Source organism: Rhopilema esculentum, chromosome 14 (genome assembly GCF_057945365.1).
Source record: "Rhopilema esculentum isolate cy_ngs chromosome 14, ASM5794536v1, whole genome shotgun sequence".
In the NCBI taxonomy this organism is placed as follows: Eukaryota; Metazoa; Cnidaria; class Scyphozoa; order Rhizostomeae; family Rhizostomatidae; genus Rhopilema; species Rhopilema esculentum.
In genome coordinates, this window is record NC_142828.1 from 3,363,986 (window position 1) to 3,391,317 (window position 27,332).

The window sequence follows — 27,332 nt, forward strand, 5'->3', positions numbered from 1 at the left end:
TAAAAAATTTCTAGAGGCTTAAAGATTTTTGAGAAGCAATCTCTACTAGCACTTTGTTATAGAAGATAAATTTTTTGCTCAAATATTGGAAGTGCAGTCGGAATTCTATATTACGCCTGCTAGTTAATCTCGATGTTTTCTATTCGTTCAAATGGGTTATGTAACTTTTAGATAGCTATTGCGAGCTATTACTGCACAGCCGGAGGAGCACAACGATGTACTTTATTTCAATCTGAAAGAAAATCAGATTTTCAAACCGTTATTCTAGGTAAAGTTTTTTAAAACTGGGGCTCGAGATGATGTTCTTTCAATCTGTAGTAACACGTCCTTGGTGACCAAACTTAATTCCTTATTGCCGTATATTTTTCGGAGCATAATTTCTGCATTCCTAATTGCCATTTACTTTTCAGCGTATACTTTCTGCCGTTTATTTTATTTTTTCTACCTAGATTCTCTACCTCCACAAAACTTTTAAATGTTCTATATTTTGAAATAATAATACTTGATCTAATACATATAATCTGCAGCAAAAAATGGCAATCTTTAATTATCATTTGAACTTCTTTCTATGTCTTTTTACGTCACTTAGACTTCAAAACAACCGGCGATACCTAAAGGATAAAATCTTCATTTTGCAATGCCAATCACCTGTCTTACTATTCTTGGACATTTTCTAAATTTTGTTTTCTCCTCATTCTTTCTCCTCACTCATTTTTCTCCTTCTTTCCATCCAAAGTCCTAAGAAACTTTACAATTTTCCTTTCTTTCAAAATTGTTAATCAAATATATCATCTATTATTAATCCTTTTTTAAACTTATTCGAAAAGTGCAAGTTGTTAAGAGACATGTTCTTGGTTGAGGCCCTGTTCACGTGAGCTCTTTTTCTTTCCCGTAACGTCACTTCTCATTTATCATGCTTTGCAACTATTCGTCTACAATTTATCGTCTCTTGTTCGCACTAATCCAGGCGGCTGATTTTTTTGATGAAATTTTTGTAATTCTCATGCATGCCAGATCCTTTCCCACAATTTAAAATTGCTTGCTTCTTTAGCCATCTGTGCAAATAAAAGAGAGTGGATTATCCGTTCTAAGCCATATTCAAGCGATTGTCGGATATCTGCATCCTGCTTCGGAGGTAATTACAATGGAATAATAGCTTGTAATTGCAATGCAGCTTCCACGAGAACACTTACCCCACAGTCTCGTATTTGGGTCAGATCCCGTAAATTTCCGTGTGAAAGATTTACAACCAACTTATTTCGTAATCCACATCTCATATTAACACAGGGCAATACACCTTAGAGAGATCGAGCACCTAAGAAGCTCTGAAGGCAAGCCGAAAAATTTAGATGATATTGAGGAGTTTGCGTTTGTGCATATAATTTCCAACTACCAAAAGAATGCTAGAATATTAGAGACAGCTAGAAAATATTTGGGACAATAGTTGTAGGATTCAATTAATTATGCATCATTTAATTAATCGGGGTTAGATTCAATTTTGAAGTTTGAAGTTGCCATTTGAAGTGATAACAAGTTAACTACCTGCGTAGTGCCAGTCCCAGATTCATATAAATACCTATTTATTTGTTGTTCAACTGGTTTGATTTGCAAATATGGGGCCCAGATGCCACCAGGTACATTTCAAATTGCTTTTTCCAACACCAACAATAAATGTTAGTTTGTCTTATCAAGATAATCTATCCCGATTCTAGCTTAGTTGAGTAAATGAAAAGAGAATATTGTGACAAGGATGAAAAAATATCCCACCACCATTTAACCCTATCTTATAGTGTCCGCATATGTATTATATGTGATAATTTTTCTCACAAAACTTAACATAAATGTTCTTAAGATCTCTTTCATCAGGGATTTTTCAGTCAAACTATACATCAATGGCCCAGACAAAGTGATCTTCTAATAATCAAAATGCTGAATTAAAAGTGTTTTTAAAGATTAAAAATTTTCTTGCTTAATCGGAAGGCAAAGTTGTCGGTGTTATAATTCAATGCTCTATAATTCATTTAATCCAAAAAATTTGTTCTTTCTCTCGAAGACACGTATCTAGTTCCCAGCTCTTTTTCCACCATTGGTTTTATACCATACATTTCTAAAAGACTCCTTGGCATTTCTAGAAGGCTATTTCGTGAAATTTCTCAGCGAGAGCAAAGATTGAAAACGGACGAGCCAGTCAAAGATCAACATTATAAGACCTGATGTTAGGAAGTTATCAGAAAGCCGCGAGATTTATGTAGATATGCGGATACCCTCAGTTGCGATCATCTGTGCCGTAAACTCTTCGTCTCCTATAACCCATTGCTACTTCCTGCACGAAGTCTGCACTCGCTGCTTTAACAAACTTCTATTTTTTAAGAAGGATGTTGATGGGATCTTTAGTCGCTAATTTCATACGATCGATTCTAAGAAGGAAGCTGTCTGTATTTTGGATGTAATGTAATCTCTCACAGTTTATCCAACTTTGATTGTGCATTTTCAATGTCATTAATGCTGCGCTTTCGGACAAATGTAAATGAAATTACACATAGTTGTTTTTAGGAAATGCATAAACAATGTTGGGGAAGGGGGGGATGAAAGAAGAAACGCTGAAACATGTGCCTTCCTTTGTTATTGCTACAAATCTTATATTCTTAAATATTTTTAATCTATATCGAGATTTTATATTCTATATATCTTTGCATCCTCCCTTTCCAAATCGTACAGTTTACTGTTGAGATGAAACTTTCAGTTACAATGAAAATAACGTTTGATTGATCCTACAATTACCCGAAGCCGGGTTGTCTTATGACTTCAAATATTTCGCAACATATCTTTTCTGGTTTTCTTCTGCATATGGTCTTTTCAAAAACTGTAACATTTCTGTGGTTTGACGTATTGGATACCCAAAGAGTTGCACTTTCTTTGCATCGTCTTCTCACATCTGAATCTAACAATTGGCGGGATGTCTCATACTGAACATGAATATGATGAGTGCCCGATCTTAAGAAGCGAAAGCGTTCGAGTGGAATGGAATTTAATAACTAAACATTTTTCTTATATTCATTCATGTTTGCTAGTTCCGACCATAAGATTTGATAGTCTTTTCTGCTTTTTGAAAGATGTAGTTTCTTTTGCTTGACAGCATTTCCAGCCAGAAGTTATCTGTTTTCACAAGATTGTGGAACATTCGATTGGCATTAGTTTAATCGATGACGTCACTTTTAAGTTCACCTCTGGCTTAGGAACCAGGCAGGTCTTCAGTGAAACAACCCAAGCCGTGCCTAGAGAGGATTTGAGCTTCAGTCCTGAACGGCAGAGGCCCTTTGCTTCGCTCACTAAAGTATTCTATATTCCAAAAGTCAAAATTTCTTTTAGAAGTGATTAAACCGTCAACATGCTCTGACTTGCCCAAAGGAGGGCAGGGGTTAGAAACGAGGGGGTGTAGAGTCTTCCATATCAGCCCAGGCAACCCCACCATTGCATCCCTTGTTTGTTGTTATGATATTCTGGGATGCATCTTGTAATTTTCAGTGATAAAGCTTAGTTTAGGGAAACAATATAGAGATTTTGCAGATATGGATTTTGTGTTGTCAGACACCAGCCTTTGGTCAATCTTAGAAATACGCATTTACAGGGCACTGGCGCATGAGATTGTACCCTAGAGGATTGACGACCACACCCTATTGGCAACGTATGCAAACCTACATGATACAGCATCTGTATTTTTATTATTTTGCTGCTCTGTTTATAACACTGGTATTGGCAATACTATTCCTTTCATGGGATCATTCACGTGAAAACGAGGCATACCGTTGGAGTTTTGTTTATAATTTCTGTGCCAGCCGGGACACGGGAATGACAAAAAAATCAGACAAATTGAATATGCCCACGTTCTAACAAGATTGAAACATCTCTTGAGTGCTTAGCAGCGCTACCCTGTACAAACAAGAAACCGAATGATATTGCGTTATGTTATCCATTACTTAAAACGAGTACTTGTAAAAAAATTCCTCTAATTCATAACCATTAGAATAAGAACTTCAACGTGCTTTTTGTTTTTAAGTCACATCGGCTGTATTTTTCGCATAGTTGAAAGTATTCCAGTCATCCTCAAGAATCTTCGCTATTCGTTAATTTTCTAATTTAGAGGTTGATAATCTAATGAGTACCACGCTAATAAACTTTTTGCTTCGCTAGATAGATTATTTTGCTGACAAAAACCATGTCAAATCGCCTGCCTGGAGACAGAAAATTAATTATCAAGAACCAATGAACGAAAGCAATATTAAAACACGTCCTTGTATGCACTTAATTTTAGTCTAAAGCTTGAAAATGTTTCCTTTTCGTGCAATTTAAATTTGCCTCATTGGGTCTATTTACTGCAACAAGCGGATGTCTGTGGCGTTACCTTTATAATTGATTTACAGTTTCAGGACTCTTGATAAACCCCTGCTCAATAGCTTCGTAGCGGTAATTATTGCATCGTAATTTACAGCTAGACTGTTCGGTAGCCACTATTGCTATTGTACAACAGATTGTTAAAGAACTCTGTTCCTGAATTCTTATTATTCACAGACGTTTCTTTCTTTCAATAGGTAAAAGAATCAACATTTGAACTCTGATATTAGTGGAGAATCTTAAAAAATTTGAGGTAAGTTCAGCTAACTTTTTTGTAATGATTTACTTCGTTTTCAATTGAGTGTTAGGGTGGTAGCTACCATGCCTTCGCAGTGGATTAACTTAAGATGATGTATGCCACCGTGATGGAGGGAAGCCTCTCGTAGAGGTCACGTGTTGAGGTATCTTGTCTTGAAGTTTTTCCCAAAGCCACAGATAGAGGCATGTTTTATGCCCAAAATATCTGCTCGATAAAGGGTGTAATCGCCAAAGTTTGCTTAGAGGTTATGCTGTTCTCACGACCTAACACACTTTAAGTAAAATGTTGCCTACAGCTATCGTAGCAACACTCACGATTTACAAACTGCTATTTAACGGATTTTAAGACGGGTGTCTTAGACACATTTCTCCACAAAAATTTATTTAAACTACAAAGAACGTTTCTTAAGATTCATTCTCAAGAACATTTTAATAAAGAGGACACTTTGTGAAAATGATCTTGAAAATGGTTAACATGCAGTTATGTATGTTCAATGGCTTTCTAAAGAAACACAGTTACTAAAGGATACAATGGCTTTCCAAAGAAACAGCACGATTTTAAAATTAGGATTTCTTCGAAAAATTATTCATTGCAATTTTGAACAGGCCTTAAAAGACCGGATACAATTGCTGATGTATAACCGATCCGTTACCTCACTCACTCGAATGAAAGAATGTTTTGTCACTGAACGTTGCTTCCAGATGTTTGCTAGTTTAGAGCTACAAAAGGTAACATTGTAAGAGTTCTAAAAAGGTTACATTGTCAGAGTCCTCAGTTCTAAAAATAGCCTCGTGCTTAGCCCAAACTTCAAACAGAATTTCCTGTCCGCAACTCCCCTATACAATCCACCTTTTAAGGAACTTTTCAATTTGTACTTCAAGAAGACCACACTAGCAGTTTAAAAGTTAAACCTTCAAATGAGTTTTACTTGAAAATCCCTCTTTTTGTTACGAGGGTTTAATGGCATATCTTTGAGTGAAATACACGTCATGCAACCATGTATGACTCAAGTGATGGTGTACGTGTCATCCCGCCCATGGATCTGTAATACTTACAATTATGCAATTCTCATGTCACCTTTTTGTAATGTAATCACTGTAGTAAACCGATTTTATCTATTGTCTTATTTCATTCCTTCATTGTACCATCTTTCCCGAATCATATGAACCTACATCGAAGAAATCACGACTTCCTTCCCCCCTGTCCTGTGTCAGATTGTTGGAAACCAGCAATCGTATTAATGACTCTATACATTCACCCTTCCGTGTGCATTCAGTTTATTTTAATGCTATTGAAAACCGAACCTACATCGTTAATGACCTTTGGATAACGAGGGGAAGTTGTTCTAAGCTAAAGTGTTGAATAAGCATTGGAATTTGGTATACCTCTTTTAGAAAATCTGTTTGTGGCCGATGAGCGATCTTTTTTGTGCTAGACCTATTTGCATTAGTCACTGACCTAAAATCGTATCTCGATGCCTAAAATAGAAAGTATTGCCAGTTTTGCGTCAAGTCTCTGATACATATGAGGTATAAGTGGCTTATTAAAACCGGACAAGGAGTTCTTGATCATCTATAAATGGCAGCGAGTAAACATTGTTTTCAAAGGTTTGTGGCTGCTTCAGTGCTTGAAACACATGAAGGTCTCGAGTGAGCATTGAAAGTTTGGTAAGGTGTTTCAAACAAAAATTTATTTTTTTCGATTTTTTTGCTTATTCCTTTCAAGTTTTTTGTTTTTTTTTCATTTTGATTTTCTAACATTATTATCATGGGTATTTCGCAAATCCATTGATATTTTGGATTCTGAAATTTTTTCTGTTCTTGAAAACGATTATGTTTTTCAATTTTTTGGTTGGTGCAACTCATTTTTAATTCTTAGAAATGGTACATATTCTAGGAAAGAATTAAACAAGGAAGTGAATTTCTGTGGTGCGATATCAATCAATATAACGAGTACACTTATTCTGATGAAAGAAATTTGGTATTTCGAAACGAGCACTGTACAATAGATTAACAGGCTTCTTTGGTAAATTCAATAAAGTTAAGAAACAATTGAATTTTAGGAACAATTGAAAGTTGGCATAAAACGATAGGCGTGAAAAACAAAAAAGTCTTCAAAAATTCCACAAATTCTTCACAGCCAACTTCGTTAATCTCTTGTCTACCTTAATGAAAAGAAATGCCAAGATAGGACATAAAACCGCCACCTCCTCATTGGCTCATACTTGCAGCACTGTTAATTTCAACAATTTAAGCGCATTGGATTAAATGGTACTAGATTTTGTCTTTTTATCAAGCTTTAAATTCAAAATTTGACGTATCATATTCCCAATTTCAATCTTGCCCCCCCCCCCATTTTCTTCCATGTCCCTTTGCTAATTACCTCCTCTGACACCCGCAGGGGAAATACGCTTCCCTTGTTTGTTGATTATCGGGGTATGCATATTTTTATTTACGGTTGGGTTCAGGATGCTAAACAGCTAGATCTCTGACGTCAATAGCCAGCACATTGTTTATTTTCAGTTGGATGTTCTGCTGAAAACCTCCAAGTAGTTTGTAAAATCTAGAATTCGTTTGAATGCAGTAGATTTGATACCTCAGCGTCTTCTTGGGTGATCGATGCTGCAGAACCACCTTTTTAGCGTTATTACATCAATTAATGTGCACGTTTGTTTGAAACTTGCTCTTATAAAGCTCGCTTCTCAATTATAAGTTTCTAACCTTGGTGGTTGGCGCCTTTTGTATCATTAGCATGTTCTGAGACAATTGACTTGCTAGACCTCCATTACAGCGCGAACGTCTTCTTTCATCCACAAAAAGGTAATACCGTCAAATAGGGTGCTTTTCACATACTGTCAGACAACAGAGGTTATACCTCCACAGCACACCGTGCATCATTTGGATGTGTACCAATGAAACATTAATTGTGTCGTCAGATTTCGGAGTTTTTAACTCCTGTAATTCGATTATGTTGTAAGTAATATCACCTCCTAATGGCGAGCCTCGCTTGTTAATGACTCTCGATTCTAATATATTTGGCTGGTTGCTTTCGTTAAAAAGGAATTTTGTATGCTTAGGAGGTTCATTTTACGTCCGAATTCTAAAAATAGCCAGCTTGTGATGTGTGATAAGCCAAAAAGCCAAGGGGTAACCAGTTTACACTTGTGAAAGCACGAGATCGCTCGCTTTGGTGGTAGTGGTAAGTGTCACTTCTGAGAAATTCCCTAAACTTTGTTTCATAATCACTTTCACAGCGCTGCAGTAGCAATTGTTATAAACAGCGTGGTAGTTTCTCTTGTCGTTAAATCGTACGTAGTTCGTAATGTTCTTGAGGTGTAAACCATTGTGATCAATTTGTAGATTATCTCGAGAAAAACTCTTTTTCATTAAAATTCGACCTTGCCTTCGATTTATCTGAAGTTCGGCTTGGAGAACTTCACCAACATTTGTTTGAATCTTCATAACATAGCAGTAACGCTTAATCGCAAGAGTTTGCAATGACATTATTTGGGTAACAAGCACGCAGTCTTTGTACTTTACTTATTCGAAGACTTGTTCCAAGACTGGTCCATGACCACCTAACTAAACTTCTTGCTAGTGTCTTTGAATCCAACCCCAAAATCTACACCTTTTGCTCATTTTATTAGTGTGTACGGTATGGGTGGGTTTTCGGCTCTAAGATGCTATTGATCGTTTTATGAGCATTTGTCATTTGGCTATTTGCAGGGCCATCGAGAGCCAGCTCGGGCCCAGGGGTGATTCACATAACTGGACCCCTTAAGAAAATTTCCTGTTGCCACGCCCTTCATTCTCCCGGAAAATTCGGGAAACGCTCTTTTTAGTTACAATTGTTGAGAAAGTTTTTTAAGAATTTTTACAGGAATGTGCAAAGACATTTTACATGAATCAGGGACATGTTGATATTCTCTGTAATAAACTTACAGGAGCTGTTTCCATTTAGGTAGCTGAAATAGCACCTTTTTGCATCATAAATAGATCTTATTTCATCATAACGGGCCCCATCGGAGCACGGGCTCCGGACCTTTTGCCCCTCCTACCCCCCCCCCACCCCTCTCGACGCCCCTGGCTATTTGTCATAGGCTTCATACAGACTTTGAAATCTTGCCTCTGCTCTGTACAATTTAAGACAAGCTTTGATTCTTTGCAAAAGCCATTTTCTGGACAATTTGGAGAATTGACTGCCTACGTTAAAATAACAGTCAACGCACCTGCTTTCCCCGGGAGCAACTTTGGCAGCATAGCCAACAATCATTATTATGTAACATAGATGTATAACAATATTGTTTGAAAGAGAATATTGGGTTGCTATCGCCATTCAGATAAATCTAGCGTAGTGTATCAAAGCATCTGTAAGCGCTGAAGAGCCCTGCTTTGTTTGTGAATGTAAGGTTGGTTATGATTATATTGTAATAGGGTTAATGTTGGTAGTATCTTGACACCTTTTATCTGTAAGATGGTTTAGGGTAAAGTAGGCCCGAAGAAGGCGTCAAGTATTTTGTTGCATCTGTACTGATAGTTTCCAAGAAGTTTTTCATTCTTTATGTTTTAAATGAGGACTTTTTCATCAAAATTAAAGTTGAAAGTGCTTACAGCAGCGGAATTAACAAAGAGCACAGGCTAGCAAATGCTGGTAGCTGATGCCTTCAGAGCCATGTTAAGTACTAATTGGATTTTCTGGTAATAAAAGCTAATGTATAGAAGTATTGTTCTCTTCTAAACGGCTTTAATTGAAGAAAATGAATGCGTGCTGGATACGTGCTCAATAGCAACTTCAGAGTTCCCGTTAATCTTTCAAATTGGCTGTAAAAATTTCAAAACAGTAACAGGTAGCCATTTTCCCAATCCAGCCAATCGAAGCTTTGAATCAAAATCCTGCAGGCCATTTTGAAAATTCCCGAGTCTAGGAGACCCTCGTTTACATTCCAGGCAACTTCAGTTTCTGATAAAGGATATTCCCCACTCAATATAATCGTGATTTTTGGTTTTCCAGCTTATTAACACGATTAAAGATATGATTTAAAATTTCGTTCAGTTCGTCACCCATGGTGTCTACAGTACTTTGTTTCCTACTTGTAAATTTCAGTTGTTTTTCTTGAGTGATTCACTATTGACAACAGTAATGCTTTTTTACTATGAATTAACCATGATCGTAAATAACGACATTTCGAAACGTCCGATGTTTTTCTAAATGCTTCCTTGCCAGTCTCGAAATTTTTATTAAAGAGTTATATATGCCCTCCCTTCTCTAAGGGGCAGCTTGTGAGAAGGGCTTCAATACATTTTAATGTCATTGTTATATGCTTTCAAGTGATTATGAACAACAGACGACGAATGAAATGTTTTTGCAGGCCCTGTTATTGTTTTTTGAATCTTTCCTTCCCATTTCTTCTGTTTCCATAATATTGACCAATGATCTTTTGCATCCTTCATGTTTCTTTTAATAAAACGTACCACTGTTGGTTTTGACTTGCATTTTACAATGAGACCGTTATAATTCGATAAAACAGCTCGGATTTGTTTTCGTAACACAGGCTTCTCTTCACATTTATTTGCAAAAAAATAAGCAGTGAAGGTCAGTGGTCAGTGAATTAGCATTCTTCTTCATGTGCATCAACAGGTAGCATGAATTGTAATACATTAGCATGATTGTAATATATTACCTTTGATAGTATCTAAATAAGCAGATAATTCTGAATATTTCTTCTATAATCACTAGGAATCAACACTGCAAGCCCCTGGAGATTTTCATGGAATCATCAACTATTTAAACAATAGGGTTATGCTCATAAGAGGCAAGTCATCTCTCCCATTTCGGTAGATTAAAGTAGGGTCACAACTGAACCAAAAATGCTCTCTTAACTCCCTTGGGATATGTTGTTTATTTTAACCGAACCAAACTTAATTTTTCTATGAATCCCTTTTCTAGTTTGTGCGTTGATTTCAATATTTACTTAACATCTTACCCAGACGAGCTTCTTTTATCTTACATTATTCTCTTTATTACTCTGTTAATCCTTTTTTCATTACCTCGCATACCTTATCTGTTTAAAGCATTATTTAATCAGTTTGAAAACTGATTATCGATTGAATCTGTATAAGAATTTACAGTTACCTTTGAGAAGGCAAATTCTAGTGCTATTCCCACGGTAGTTTTATTGCATTTTCAGGATGCTGTTCCGGTCCGAATTTTTTCATTCTCTAATACACTATGTGGTTGGATATTGTTCCGAGTTTTTCCCCGCCTCTTTTTGTGGTGCTTTTTTCATAGACCGGATCACCATTCTCTGTTCTCCCAGTTCTCACTAGCTTCCTTGAATTTCTTCATACTTGCATCATTTCCTTTGAAGTTCACAAATGCAATGCTTTCTCTATATTCACTCTATTCATAGATTCTATGATACAGTAAAACTATTATACTTCGTTGTTTGTGTGGCAAACACTTAGAGATTTCTTACAAAATAGGCTCTTATGTAAAGGATGTTAAGATGATTTGAGAGAAGTAAAGAGTTTTGAAAAGTTGCTGCTGCCAAAAGAATGCATGGGCCATGTACCTGGCATTTAGAGTAGAGAGAATCCAAAACGGGTGGAATTTTTTGATCTAGTGGCGAAAAAAATAGCATGGCATAAAATGGATCAGTTAGTATCGAATAGAAATATGGCATGTTTGCGTATCAACCTCCTCAATTGTTGGAAAAGAGCCCCATTCTAGATTTCCTCCTTTCTAGACGTTTCTCTCTTGTATATATGTAGCTGATTTCATTTATGCTTACTCTGGGAAGCATGTTATTTTTTGGAACAGGCCCAGTCAGTTTCTTTTTTCACCTTGGCTTCGTACTTGCTTGTTGGTTTTTGCATCGATATCAAAATGACTTCGCCAATGGCCATTGTCATTCTTTTACGTCATCACACTGTACATTCACTAAAGAGCTGTTTGCATGACTTTTCCTGTAGGCTTCTGTTTCCAGCTTGTCGTTCTCTTTAGAGAGACGAACTGTTCCCAGTTGTTTCCTATTAAACGAGAGCTTTAAATCCAGGTCTTTGAAACTAAGCCAAACTTCACACACTTCTGTACGACATCAATACTTTTACAATCCTTTTTCCTTCTGGATTCAGGATCCTTCCGTTCTATCTGTTATGTTTTGCTTCGATGATGTCACTCTGACCCTTGCTTTTCTACTCTTTTCATCCTTTCATAAGTCCTCTCTGTCTACAAACTCCAAAGCATCCTTTAAGCACTAGCCAAGCTGAGACCATGCACGTAAACCCATATAAACGTAGGGGCAGCGCTGGGCTTTTATTAGTGCTTGGTTTTTTCAAGATGCTAGGAGAACATGTTTAAAAGAGCTGTTCCCGTTTACCTTATATCTAAGTAACTGCGTTTTATCACTGGGTTTTTCACATCATAGTCCCCTATGGCTTCATGGAGGCTTTTAGCCTTTACTTTATGTGAACTGAGTTGGACTGAAGGAGAGGGGGACGGAAATGTTATCCGCAGAGGGATCTTGAAAAGATAACACGGCAAAGCCTCGTTATGAAATACTTCTTATCACCCCCTTAACCCTGTCAAGAGCCTGGTTACGTATGTATTATTTTTACGTAAGTTACGTGAGTGTAAAAGTTTTTTTAGGTAGTAAGGTAGTAACATTTGAGAGTTAAAGGTAGAATAAGAGAAAGCTTTGCAATTTAGTTGCTGTATATGATATTCTTGTTTTAAGCTGGAACATGAATCAAAAGCCCCAGTGAGCTAACCTACCTGGGTTAATTACCCTCTACACCCCCACCCTTCACGGCGGGCATGCTATCAACTGGAGATTGTTTATCTATATTTTGGCAATCGATTGATTGATTGTCACGAAATATTCCGCCCTGTTTATCCCTTGTTCATTCGTCCATTCATGCAGAATATTATTACCGTGACGATTGGAAAGCAGGATTCAGTGATAGATGAGTTTCTGTGGTACCACGTTGATCTACCTGGCTGTACGCCCTGCATTGGTTTACACAAACCACCACAATAGCATGCGCTGTTGCCGGGTCCTTTACTCTGGATTATGTGATCTACTTCTCACACAGAGGGAGTTTTTCACTGATCACGGATGTAAGCGTGTCCGAATTGCCTAAATAAATCAAGATTTCAAGTATTTGCATTAGCTAGAGCTTGTATTTCCCAGTCAGGTCAACATCTTAACAATTGATAAAGGAATTAATTCTTGTATACCACTGTGTATACCACTTGGAAGCAACTATCTGTAGCCACATAAATAGGGCTGCAAATTACGTCATTTACCACAGGTAAAAGCTATTGACATTTTGAAACTGTAATAATTTCTTTTGAAGAATACTGTAATCACATCAACAATTCAGGGAATTGCCTGCAACAAACACACTCCTATTGCCTCTTTCCCTGTTTCATGGCGGTCCATTGGCCGAGTACATTCAACTCGGATTCATGTCACATCGTTCTTTTGTAATACTCTTTTTTGTAAGACTTATATTTCTATAAACTTCGTCCACAACTGAGGTTTCTGGACAGAAAATCAAATCAATCTATTAACCTGTTTTGGAATTCATCAAATTCAACCTCTTGTATGTAAAAAGAATTTTTCAGTGGGTGGGTTATACGCCTCCAATCTCTCAGAGACTGCCAAAAAGTGCTTTCTTTGCATTCTCGTATAGTAGGCACAATCCATATTGTATTATCACAGTGATCATAACTCCATAACTGCTTCTAACTAGCGCGTTAATTACAGACACACAACTCACGCAGGCCATTCCGTTCCCGTTATTTTCACGGTAGTCATCCGTATGTTATGTTTTTGAGTCATCCTTAAGGTTCTTAGCTCAGTTGATAATTTTAGCAATTCCCTTGCAGTTCAATGACGCAAGCTTTACTGTTTTTGTTTTTATTTGTGGTAATGATGTAATGCGTGTGATTTCAAAAACAGCTCGACACAGAATTCCTATGCCATTCTGAGCTAAGCTGCTAGTTGTTTTGGCTCGAAATGGCGGGAAGTAATGTCGTGTGGGCATTTTACGTAAGAAATTGTTTCTCAGCGTGCTTTTTGTGCAAGTCCCTGGTTATTCGGAAGATGTAATCGAAAGATTCCATCCGCTGTGTGGCCCCCCTCATGACTGTCGCAACATGACAATTTTGTGACGACACTTTGGGTTGGGCTGTCGGATTTCTCCGTTTGCAATAAAGAAAGTTACCGACCGGATGGGTATTAAATGCATTCTTTCACGAGAAGATAGTCCTTTCGTCGAGTTCACAGGGAACATTTCGATTGTTGTCCTAGCTGATAGAACCTGTTGCTTTTTAATACGAATGCCAAAAAGCACTTTCATCATAATCATGATCAAAATTTTAATCACAACAATCATGTTTTCAATTGATTACATCTTTTGCATTAAATGCCTGTTACATCAGCCTGTCGCATCCTGAAAATAATAGCTCTCGACACTGTTCGTGTACAAAAATTAAGTAAGCAAAAGCATTGAGGAAGAAATTTGAAACTGGATAAAGGATATTTGAGTAATTCAAGCTTTAAAAAACTCATGATAGGGCATAGAGCACGGGCGTCACAACAACCCCTGCATCCCCTGAACTTCAGGGGGCGCAGACGCCTAGCTTTGTATATAGAAATTTTTATAGCATTTTCTGCCTGCGCATGATTATTACAGGGGGGGGGGGGGGTACGATAAGGCTGTTAGGCCACCGGCATGGACTCGAGGGTTGATAGGATTAAAGGTGCACAATACCCGTGTCTATCTCCAATTTGGCTCTCCAAATGGTTTGAACTGGCCTGAAGTGGTTTAGTATGGTGTAGGTAGAGAATCGTATACGCTTGCCAATAGTAGGCGTCATATATGAGAGAATACAACCTTTGCTAAGAAGATATCAATTATTGCGTTGTTACATGTAAGTCATTTGGAAAGAATTCAACAGTCACTTTTTAGTTTTATCCCATTTTCTATAAAATTTAATTTTGCGAACCCCACCCACCTGTTTTTAGGACCGATGTTCATAAATTCACTAGCGTCAGATCTTATGACAGGTTATTGCCATTGACAGTTTCTTTTGAAACTGAAACTCTTGAGACAAGAACTACAGCCATTTAGTTTAATATTTAAACTGTCTTAATTGCCACTTAGCACCTTATAAACACAGTTTTTGTTTTTTTCTTTCGTTTAACCCTCCCTTTCTCTTGCTTAATTGCCTGACCTTCAAGCTTGTTGTATGGTTTTCTCATTAAAATTGGCGAGGTCCTTGTATAGTCAGGCAGTATAATTTACCGCTGATGATGTCAGCATCTAAGAATTACAAAGAGCTGTGAGATGAGGAGAATTGTTTAGGAGTAGAAAAACTACAGTATTTTATTTACTGCTTGTGGACGAAAGACACGGCATTGCTGCAGTTTTTTAAAGCAAGGTGAGGTCTGCCTAGGACCAGCTTGGTGTGAGAAAGTCTTTTGAAAGGTAGCTTCTTATTAAATGGTATCATTTTGCAGTGGATTTGATCCTACATTCTTTTCCGATGGAATAATGCAAAAGATCTCATCGACAAGCTGTTTCACGATTCATATTCAGCTACCTTCGTTTGTTTTCGGATAAAGAATTCTTCCATTTTTTATCCCTATATCTTTTATTGCAATTATATTGTGCGCGTCTATAGTAAAGGGTTGTCAAACAGTGTTCCCTGTATGACGGAGTTTAATTCACATCTGTCTCTCGTCCTGCGGAGCATGTTTTAAGATAGTAACAAAAACTGATTTTCATAGACGATGTTTTGTTTCGTTGCTTTAAGTGTCACCTCTTCTATAGTCTGGCATGGAGGCCTCTTCTTTTTTGTGCCACGTGGAAAAAGTATTTTACGTTTCCTTGTAGGGAGATCAAGTAACAACCATGAAAAAAGGCAAACTTCAACGACCCTCTTAAATACATTTTTAAAGCTCGTGTTCTTTATGTTCAGAGATTTTTTTACCATTAATTCTCGACAAATATTGCTAACCCCTTTTACGAGAATCGAATAACCAGAGAAAAAGCAATGATTGTAAGCTAGCCCTAAAAATCACAGATTTAAAATGTTGGAAAATTTTTACAAACACGAAAAAGAGAAAAGCTAACAAAAGGAGGAACTTTGAAAGTTTTTTTGATTTAGTAGCAGGGAGTTAATTGTTTGAAACTTTCTTGGACGGAGAATGAACTCTTGCGTTAAAGTCTTATTTGAATCGTTTTATGGTAGCTACAATTAATTGAAAAAAAACGTTTTACTGCTTCATTGATGCATAGTTCATTAAAATATGTCATACCCCCACTTTGTAGGTATGTTTTAGAGAAAAATTTCTTGGAGCTTATTTTTTACATTGTTCCTTTTGACTTGTTGCGATCCATCAATAAATTCATATTGTTTCATGTGGGTAGAATTGTCAACATCCCAAAAAGTAATTGAATTGCAATTACTTATTTCAAGCTCTCTAGGTAGTTAAGAGCTGTTACAACGACGGAGATTTAGTTTAGACAAATTTGATTAGGTTAACCTGAAAAAATTAATATTAATTCGGAAAATATGATCAGAAATATTATCAGATATATTGGCAAATATTATCATAAATTTAACATGTGACCATGTACAGAATTTTTTGGAAAAAATAGATTTAAATTACTGTTAATTGTTAGTTGAGATCTGAATTAATTTTTCAAGTATTTTTCTCAGGTGATCATTTACTCCGTGGGTCTGAAATTGCTGTTTGTTCTAGCTTATTGGTTATTCGCGGATTTATCAAAACCATACCTTGATTAAAGTCTTAAACCATGCAACAAAAAGTAATTTCTTCTTCAAAGCCCAACATCCTTTCACTAAATCCTTTTCAAATGCCCGATCTGTGAATAAGTCTTAAATCAATTGTCAATTACCTTCTTAAAAATTGACTCGAACATATTTTCACATGCGATTTATATGATTATGTCATTTCAAATCGCCTTTTCATAACAGGATCTCGGGTACCGAAGTCGGAGATGCACGCGGAAAGCGTCCCCGGATCGGTTTGAAGTCCTCAGGAAGTATTTTGTTCGCAAAATTGTTCATCTTCAGGTGGTAATAGGTTTTACCTCTGTGACTAACAAAATATTTTCTTTCCTCAAATTGACAGCTCATTACAGTTTCTGAAAGGTGTGAAGAGGCTCAAGCTTTGACGGCACTCTGTGCGGTCAGCTAAATAACTAGAATTCAATCTAACCCGCGTTCAAAACATTCAGTCGGTCTATGGTTTAGCTAGAGTCGCAATAGCCTTTGTTTGCTGGTCGTATATTTCCTGATCTGGGTAGCTCAGTTCAGAAAAGCTCGATTACACTCGGGATCGGTTGCTATTCTTACCAAGAGAGCCCAATGAAAGATTTATTTTGCTGATAATTATTCCTGCCAATAACCGATTGTCCGGTAATCGTTTTATACCGTGAGAAAATTGGCTTAGAGTCAGCCAGCAGGGGTGAAGAGTACAGGAACGGTGCGTAGCTCCAGTTACTCATTTGTGAGCATCAGTAGCAGACGCTATTTTATAGGTCACGGACAAGCAATTAACATAGTATATTTCTCAATTGAGGTGGACATTACCTGATTACCCATCGATGTTGGTCCTTACAACCTTTTGACTTGCTGATGGTTTGTGTATATTGCTTGCAGATTACAGAAAAGATTTAAAAGATTTTGGACACACATTAGGGGTACACATTTGCATCTGGACAATGAGAACGCAGTCTGCCTATTGCTTGGCTTGTTGGCAAGTTATACTGACAGTATTTTTAAGGTTAGGATTTTTTAGATATTTTGTTCGTTTTTAATAGATCCCCATTCTTTGATATGTTACAATTTATTTTGAATCTGTTATTCGAAAAAGAACCTCGTGGCATAATGATTGATATAACAATACGTGGCTGGGTCTATACCTCCGAAATGATGACATCTGCTCGAGTGCTGGTAAAGTTTCGATACTATATCGATTTTGGCTTAGTGTAGCCGCAGCATGTCTGAATTTGTGTCGTATTTACTCGCGAAATAGTTTTCCCTATTTGTGTCAATATCGTGAAGCTGCAGTTTAACCAAACCGCTAATACAGAATACTTGAAAACAGAATTTCGTCATCCAAGCCGATAAAGAGTCGAGGGTATAATTCAAATAAAGATATTAACGGATTACCCAGGGTATGCAATATATCAACATGGATTTTCCTCCAGTGGTTTTAATTTAGTTCCATAGTCGATATTGGAATCTTGAATATAGATTCCTGAACATGATCTCTAGCAGAAGATAATATCGCTATGTCTTATTCATTTCAGGTTTTTGCATATTCATGGGTCAGGACCCCATATGGTAAGCATTTTCGTGTTGTCGTATGTCGTGATGCCGCCTTAACCGTTGTATAGACAGTGCTTGTCAAACGTCCAGTTCCCTTTTATTTTGACCCAGTTGTGATGAATTTATTAGACGAATTTACAACTTTGCTTGACAAAGAAACTAAAATCTGGATCCCTTGACCCCCATCAAAGGTGTACGAGATTTTTATGGAGTGATTTGTTGCTCGATCCCTCAGGTTTTTGCACATACCGGTACAAAACTCAACAGTAATGTAAAGTTGTCAGTTTATTAAAAGTTTCATTGAAAATCCATGATCAAAAAGATCAAACGCTATGCCCAAAAAGGACCTTTTCCAATCAGAATACTTTTTACCCTGTGGTCATTGTCCTTTTATTCTCAAATCTACAAAAATATGATTTTTTCCGAAAACTTTCCTCAGTTATATTGCTTCTAAATCTCATACAATTTTAATGCTCCGCAAATGTTCTCAGAAGGATTTCGTTTTATTTTCCCATCTGAATGGTCAAAAAAGTTTATTCCTCTAAAAACGGACAACCCTCTTTAAGTCATTGTTAGAGTTGTGTAATCTTATAAATTAGGGGTCAGAGTTGGCTCAATTCGTTGTTGGTACTTGTGTCTCTTTGTGTGTTCCATTGGATAGCTGAAATAAAATTCCATGAAGCATGATATATCCCTCATAAACTTGTTCAGGTTCGTTGCACTAAAGAAGTTTTTTCTACCATGTGAAAAAAAAGAAATTGCCCATGCCTGAAACCTAGAAGTAAAATGTTGCCCACCCCAGTGTGTAATTTTGACATTTTTATAATACATTGTGAACCATCAAAACTCTGATGAACAATATCAAGCGAATGTTATATTACCAAGCAGATTTGTGTATGGACCATAAATCGAAGAAAAGTTTATCCATTAAGTTGCCCCTCTCCTCTAGAGAAGCATGTCCTGACCATCTACACAAGGGCCAAATCTTTTCTTTTTTCAAAAGAACGCATCTTTTCAACAAAGCCGAAAAATTAAACTGTTATTTCCTTCAGGACTAAGAAGATCACATATTTGGACTGTAAAATCAAAAATATTTGCTCAGTGCATTGAAGCCACGACAAATCCGAAAAGGATACATAAGTTGTTAGGTTGATTCTATCCCATTTACTTGGTGAGAAGTGTAACGCCTATTGTGCCATGGAAACATTGCGATTGTGAGAGCCCTCTTTACTCTTATTGTACGTATAAACAATCAATCTAAATTTCCAGTGATCTAAATGTATTTTGGGATTTGACAACAATGGAATGCTATGCCATCTTTTGTATGCCCAATAAAAAGACTGTATCAAAAGACAAAATAGTTCAGGAAAGGGGCTGGTATGCCGTACCAGGGCAAGGATTTTTATTTGCGTGGCTCTAACCACCTGGGGCCAGTTGCGGTTTGATGTGCTGGATGAGAGCAGCTTGCTCTTGCTTAACCTCCCGTCATGTTATGGCTCCGTCACCAGTTTTTTATTTTAATGTTGCGTTTTACGGTTTCCCTTCAGTATAGGGCATTGCACGAGAGATTTCGCGATCATTATGAGGCAGAAAAGAAAAAGACGGACGAAAAGAGTGTTCCTTTTGAAAGAGTGACGCAGTTGTATTCCAAATCAAGTAGAGCTCATGTACAAATTATCGGAAGAAGAGTAGATGCTTTGGGAGAAGATGGCTCCCCTTATGGTGAGATTTGCTTTCGATTTGTCGCTTGCTTCTTTTGCAACCTTTCATTCATTGTCTCTTTCACAATCCATGTAATAGTTACAATCTTTAACGATTATTCCCTTCGAAATCCCACAATAATTCATGATACAGGACTAATGCTGTTAGCACAATTTTCTTTTTGTCTTTAAACCCAACCGCATTTTTTAACAAGTTATACAAATCAGTTATTGGTGTAAACCCCCAAGTAAGTTTAATGCATCCTTATTAACTCTTTTAGGACCCTGAATCTTACGTTATAGGATTTAGCGAACCTCAAAAAGTCTTCAGGTTTGTCACCCTCGTGCATTGGCGCTCGTTTGTATCTTCAGTACCTCCGAGCTCCATAAATTTATCAGTTTCTATGGTTACATTACAGTTGAATTTCCCGCCTAACTATCATAATCTAACTTATTAACATTTCTTGTTGAAGCTTTTGCGAGGGAAATGTCTTCCCCGTCTCTATGGCTATCGTTGTTAAACGTCGTTATTAACACTTAATTGTTTAACCTGTCAGGTTTGTCACGAACCTTGATGCGAGCTCGTTTCCCAAGAGACATATCTTTTTAGCAAAAAACAAGCCCCCTTTGTCATCCTTGTTTTTTTAAAGCGCCTATAGAATTTTAATCAACACGTTGGGTAGCATTCATTTGGCTATTCTCTAACAAACCCTTTCTCATCCTTAGTTTGTTGACTTTTCCCCGTTGCCATAAGGCTGACTGGAACCAATAAATACCCGGTGTACGCCGTCACAATACCTCGTCTTTAACATGCCAATAAACTCGAAAAGAAGCCAGAACCGACTAACCCAGTTAGTAGTGAATATTCCATCTTTTTCCCAGTTCAACCCCATTTCTTTAATACCTTGTATCAAACAATTCAAAATCTCAAGCTAGTTTTAGTAGTTCTAGCCAGTTCCAAATCAAATACCTAACATCACAGTGTCTCGGTAGCTACGAAGAAGAACATGTCACGGTTTCCCTTTATATTACGTATTGAAATGCATTGCTTGGATGCCTTGTTTTTGGCATGGTGCGTTTTTATTTCTAAAACAATAATAAGAAGGGTAAATGCATATTAGATGCAAAACGAATGGCAACATTTGTTAGGGAAAGAACTCTTCGTTAAAAGTCGATGCAGAAGCTGTTTGCATTCCTCCTAAGAACTCTGTTCGCTTTTCCCCCAGATTAAGCTCTTTTTTACCCTACCCCCCCCCCCCCCACAACCGCCTACATTCACTATCGCATCCTACTTAGAGAGTGACAAATGAATACGACCTCCATATCCAAAAGTACCGCGCTCTATCTCCGAACCGCCTCTATCTCCGAAACGCTTTAGGTTTAGGCAGTGATCTTGATGACCAATTCATTCATCCATCACCTGCTAGCGGATTCACGCTTTCCTTCGGTAGAGAATCCTTAAAGTAATCATTCTTCTATTCTGTGATCTTTGGATCACTCCCATGGTGTACTGATTGCAGAAGGAAATCCATGTAACCGAGACTCGATCGAAAACAGATTTCAGGGGAAATACGACTTCATGTGAATAATCCGCAACTCATGTTTTAATAGCTCTCCCAACGTGCTGGCAACAGCATGAAACGAACGTTCCTTGCCGTCAGTTGCAATCCGCCATCTTGATTTACTGCCATTTTCAAATTTCGTTTGGTTGTTTTTGTTCTATGGTGCTAGAAAAGGAGTAATGTTCTGCAACTGCGTTGTAAGTCTAGATGTACTTCTCGCAACTGTGATTTGGCAATAAAGAGGGGTGTAGGGATCAACCCCGATTTATTCTACTGATGCCTACCTCGATAACCCCAGATGTTGAAGAATTTTTCAAGATCAAAGAACTTAAAATGATATTTAACAAGACAGTGCTTTCATTTAAGAAACATTCAGTTTGTTTTATGTGTCTTGATATCTCTATTGGCCTTGTTTGCAATGCCCCCACCCTGATCGAGTCGCACCAGGCCTAAGCTTATTTTAAATGCGTGAAACTACGTGACTGGCCACCCTTTCTCAGGCAGGACCACCAAGGAGACTACCAGTGTAATTTGACTCCCCTGTGCGGTACAAAAAGGTAGCACATCGACTTATGTTCTCGCGTTAAGGGCTGTGCTGTATGTATGAGAGACAGCTTAAAAGCATGTAATAGGATGAAGTTGAACAAATGAATTTTAATCAAGGAGAACTCAATGACCAAATCTGTATCAGCTTGTATATAAGCAGCGATTTAATGAAAAACTGCCGCCTCCTCCACGCGACTATTCCGATCATTTCCTGTATTGATTTGCGTTGCAAATATGACTTTATGTGAGCAAGGAAACGGGTGGCTTACTGCTTTTTCATAAGATAACATCCATTTTTCAATCTCCATGCTTCTCATTATTGGGATGTCCTATGTTTTCTTAATCTGCCGGTCCTCTGATCTGTACAGACCGTAAAAAATTTTCCGTTACTCACTGATAAACAATGTGTAAATTGTCTGTTTTTAACTAAACATTCGGCCCCTTTTCTGTGTTTTTGTTTTCTTTATCTTTTGCATACCACCAATAACATCTGCTTTAATGAATAACAAACCCATTGCTATGGTAAATTTTGATGTTGAGCACTGTGAAAATAAGCTGTCGATTATTTCCTTTTTAATGTTGTGTGGTGGTTTATTTGTGTGAGAAAATTTCGATAGGAACATGGGAACGATTGATGTTGTGGAGGACGATTTGCGATGGAAGAAACAGCACTAGACATAACAAAACAGATCAAATAGCACTTAAAATCATTCTGCTTTTGATCATGTAACATTTCGCTTCATCTACTTTAACTACCATTATACTTTGATCAAATGTTTATACCCCAGATATATTTTATATCCCTATACAGATACCGTGAGAAAAATGAATAGACGACACTGTATATCATTGGAGTGAGAAAGCTTCTCATCTTCAGGGCAGCTGCAAAGCCACTTTCTCTCTTTACGTTCTGCCACGATATTCGCTTGACCATAACCCCGAGATGCTCTAAAATATCTTGTTTTCACGTAAGAGATTTCGCACATTAATTGATAGAACAGTGTGGCATTCATCAATGGAAGTGATCATTAACTTCTACTTGTGTTTATTAAGATAGATTGTTTCGAGATAATGCTGTTAGCAAGTAGGTGAATAGAGATCTGATCCGTTCAGGGTGGACTTTTCTGACTAAAAATCGGCTCTTTCATTATAAGCAACAAAATGGCAAGAAGAGAACAATGGCATGTTGTAAAGATATCTTAAAAATTTGGATAGGCTTAGGCTTCTGATACCCGAACTAGATTAAGAAGACAAGCCTCATTTTAATTCAATGCAAAAGAAAGGTTTGTCTCAACACCTAATCCGTTGGTCTTAGTAGTCAAAGATCGCGATGAGCTTCGAATAATATATGTTTTCATTTGTGCTCCACTCTGTTAAAACTCTTATTTCTATTTACTTTTGCGTGATTCGAAGGCCAAATTTCAAATTGCTTTCAGAGTCTTCGGGTATTACTGCCTTTATGTCTAATCCTTCTCGACCCTCAATGTTTCTGTTTTAAATCTCTGTTTGGATAACTTGCGTGTGTTAGCCCTTTAGTGAACCTGATCTATGTCGAAGGCAGTCGCGTGGTTCGGACCCAGATTCTGTTTTGTTTTCACTTCTAGCAAAGGCTTGATTCTATGAGCAGCTTACAGGCGCATCTGGTAGTTTGTTCTATGTTTAGTTGTGATTACAACAATTCTAATAGATAAACCCTGCCATCATGCAATGGTTAGGCCAAATTGCCATGCATAAATGCACGTAAACGCCACCCTTTTTTAGTTTGTAATAATATATAATGGCTTACTGCTAACTTTATAACCGTCCTGAAGTACTTTAAAGTCACACAATGAAAGCGACTCAAATATCTATCTATTAGTATTCTCTACCCAACTTTTTAATCAATTAACACTTTCTCTATTTGGATAACCTCTTGTGGATGACCTCTAATGACTTTCATTAGAAGCTCTTTCTGTATCTGACTGTATCGTAAAGAGAAATCCTTCTTCAAATCGTGACAATCGTTGTGTCGCTTAATATTAGTCAAACGAAGACAATTTTTGAGGAATATTACGATGAGCATACTAAAGCACGACTTGATCACAACTTGAGCACAACTTAAGCACGAGCAAGCTAACTCATAGAGAACACGCACCTCTGCTGCCTTCTCAGGATACCTAAAAGAACATGTTCTCGAACAAGTACATCACACATGACGCATACAGGCGCTGTCAGAGCCACAACTGGTCATCAAAGGAGATCACAAGACTGCCTAAAGATGAAACCTATTTTAGCCTGCCTGCCTGCATTTATTTTTGTACTTTATGTACTGCCCAAGCTCTATTTTTGTATGTTTAGTCTTAAGCAGCTTTGCGTTAGCAAACTTCCTACTTAAACTTTCTCTGCTATTTTTTTACTTAAGCCGGATTGTAATGTCTTAAACTCTTCTATCTTCAGACAAACAATTGAAAAATTGCTACATATACAAGGGCAGCTTTATCTCACGAATCATAGTCTTAAAACTTCAATTGGGTCAAATCCAATAGAGTCACTTGCTTCTTATAGTTATATCCTATCATAAGTGGATCGCAAGTTCTTGAATCGCTTTTAATAAGTACTGTACAGCTACATCGTGTAGATTAAGTGAAAACATAAGCTACTCGAGAGAAAGTGATGAAAGATGTTTTATGCCCTAATTTATCTGAGAACTCTTAATTTTTCCTTCAGATATTGATCTTTTCGGATTCCTTTCGTGTAAACATAAGTAAAACCACCATTGGCTGCATTTAAACACTTTTGTGGAGTGCTCTTTCCACTTCAAAGTGAATCATAGACTCAATTCTGCGCGTGAAGGTCATTGTATTCTAGTTTTCCCATGCCAGATTTCCTTATTAAGGTAATCATGAAAGTGTTAATTCTTTTTCTTTTAGATTGATAGCTTAAATTAATTAATTATGAGATAAAATTTTATAGGATATATACACTAGGTTCGGTGCTTCCTTGCTTTAATCAAAGCTTTGTTTTCTAACCCAACCTTTCTTTGTTTACGGTTTTGTTCTGATGGGTTGGCCTTCAACTCATGGCTTACAGCGTCATACCTAGCATTCCGCACTAAGCTTTGCAAAGAAAACTGCAATTGTTGTCTCCCTGCTTATAACGCAACACATTGTAACAGTAATGGCCCGAGGCTAGTTCCTACTGCTTGATTTTCTCTAACAGTTAGATTGAAACATTTCAATCTTGATATTAAGCGTGACCCAGTACTTGAGCATTGAAGCCCATTTTCCCACACTTATGGAGGCGTAAAGCCTTGATTTCATTTATAATTTTAACGATATTTTGCACGGATCGTCTATCCTCATCTCGCGAAATTGGCAGCCTATGGGTCCTTTTTTTGGTCGTTGTGCAATCTGTTTGAAGAGCTACTGGCCTCTTTTGATACAGCTTCGAAACGAGATTGAAATGAGATCGAGACTTGCGCGGAGTTCACAGCTGCACCTTTAGCGATAGTTGTTCTTATGATTATTGACCTTAGGGGGAGAGTCATTTGTACCACAGTTATTAAGCTGAACGCTCAACCCGTACGGTTTTTGTTAACGACTCCTCAGCTCTCATTATTAGAGTAGAGTCGACGTTTTAGTGCATGCACATTGAAGTGTTTTTAGAGCGTGACATGACTTTCACTAGTCACGCTTTTGCGTGCATAGTCAAATTTGGCCTATCTAAAAAGCGTGACTCCAATGCTCAATTTTTACGTGACACAAACTCACATAAACAATCTCATTTATTGTTATTATTTTTGTCAGGTCAACAATATCATGCAAGCCTTCAGAGATGTTATGATGTTTTTGTAGATCGCTTCTCATGCATGTGTGGATTCCTGTGCCAAAGCCCAGACGCCTTGGCGTCGGTTAATATGTCTCTTCAACTTTTAACACGTATAGCGCGTGATTTTGGCACTGTGTCCCACGCTCTTTTTAGTCTAGTGTCTGCGCTGGCATTTCTGCTGTTGCATTTTCTTTTGAAGATCTGAATCGATTTTCCAATCGGCACAGACTCCACTCAGCCGTTCTTGAGAGGGTCACCTTGGACCAGGTCCTTTTTTACCTTCAATGCAATCTCTTGTTTCAAGGACTGGGAGGTGGAAATTGAACTTTTGTCACTTTGGACTCTGAAGACAATAGTCTTGCCACACGAACCCTGTCTGTTTTGTTGTACGATTTCGTGAATGAAGATTGTCTTACCAAGTGAACAGCAGTGGCCTTCGTCAAATCAGATGGTTCCTCAAATAAAAAACTTATTCTTTGCGTCGTGAAAAGGCATGCAACACTACTTCGTCCTTGGAAGGGGTGTCTTCGATCTAGCCTATTCTGTTTTGTTCATTGAAAATATCCCCGTAACTCAGACTTCGTAACAAGTGTCGAAACCATAAATCTCGAAAGTGCACACGAATCATTTTGATGCGTCTCTTTAGGTCCTGAACCCAGCATGAAATTCGATCCTTTCCAGACATAATTGCTTCTCAATTAGGTGTCTAATTCCTAATAGACTGTGCAATCTTACCGCCTTTTTTACTGCTTGTAAATGAGCTCCAATTTGATTTTCTTTCTGCTTTATATCCGTAATGGTCATTGCTGTTCACTTTTTAACGCTCCTTTACCAACCCCGTATCTACCGAAAATTTTGAAAGTACCGCGTAATTCCGCTTTTTCGAATGCTCCCTGTCCAGCAAACCAGCTATAACGGACTTTTTTTCGCCTGCATAATTCGTTATGGTGTGATTCCGCTGCATTCAAAATATTATGTTTCCACTTATCTTAGGTAATCGAGGTGTGAACGTTGAAAAATAACTTAATCCACTAAACTGTTCACTGAATCCATAAGCGTAATAAAAATTAAGTAGCAACGGGCTAAGGACAGATCCTTGAGGACTTCTTTGGTAGTTATTTTTATATTATTTTTTCACTTACTATAGAGGTTCAGAAACTATAGAGGTTCATTAAATTTGGGGTCTGATTTCATGATGTGTACTGAAAGTTGATTTTTTATTCACAGCTCGTCTTATCATCCAATCGGACAGCTTTGGACGTGTGCGAATAAGAAGTAACCTAACAAATCACTACATTTGTCTTGGTCGATCGGGAAGACCGATAGGCATCCCTATGGTGAGAGACTTATTTACATCTTAATTTTCTCGTTTCTGTTACCTGTAGCATCTTGTTTAAGAAGATAGCTTTTTCAACAGTGTATGCAACTTTCTCTGCATGTTTATTCGGCAACGAAGGTAGGAAAATCAGGAATTCAATTTCACATCTCAATTCTTTTTATGGAATGAAAAGGAGAAGCTATTTACAGAATGTGCTTTTCACCTAAGCCACCAAGTTGTGCCACCAAGTATTGGTTTCAAACAAAACAAAGAAATATTTTTATGTATCTAAAAATAACGTTGATGAACAACTATTTACAGGCATAGCGCCAATGCTAAGGAGAATCTAGACTGTTACGTAAATTCATATTGTGCCT

General features: G+C 37.5%; 1 protein-coding gene across 7 annotated transcripts in view; it reads left to right on the forward strand.

Moving 5' to 3' along the window:
* The window catches only part of LOC135696311 (fibroblast growth factor 18), a 74,722-nt gene that overhangs the window by 42,088 nt on the left and 5,302 nt on the right, over window positions 1–27,332 (forward strand). For 4 of the 7 annotated variants that reach the window (XM_065215665.2, XM_089112385.1, XM_065215670.2 and 1 more), the window contains 5 exons: window positions 4,590–4,645; window positions 17,351–17,474; window positions 18,004–18,037; window positions 19,570–19,744; window positions 26,865–26,974. In XM_065215665.2, coding sequence (XP_065071737.1) covers window positions 17,413–17,474; window positions 18,004–18,037; window positions 19,570–19,744; window positions 26,865–26,974 — 381 coding nt within the window. In that variant the 5' untranslated portion in view covers window positions 4,590–4,645; window positions 17,351–17,412. Of the gene's footprint in view, window positions 1–884; window positions 1,136–4,589; window positions 4,646–4,669; window positions 7,850–16,768; window positions 17,175–17,350; window positions 17,475–18,003; window positions 18,038–19,569; window positions 19,745–26,864; window positions 26,975–27,332 lie in introns of those variants that run through there. The other 3 variants (XM_089112387.1, XM_065215673.2, XM_065215672.2) reach the window with 3 other exon arrangements.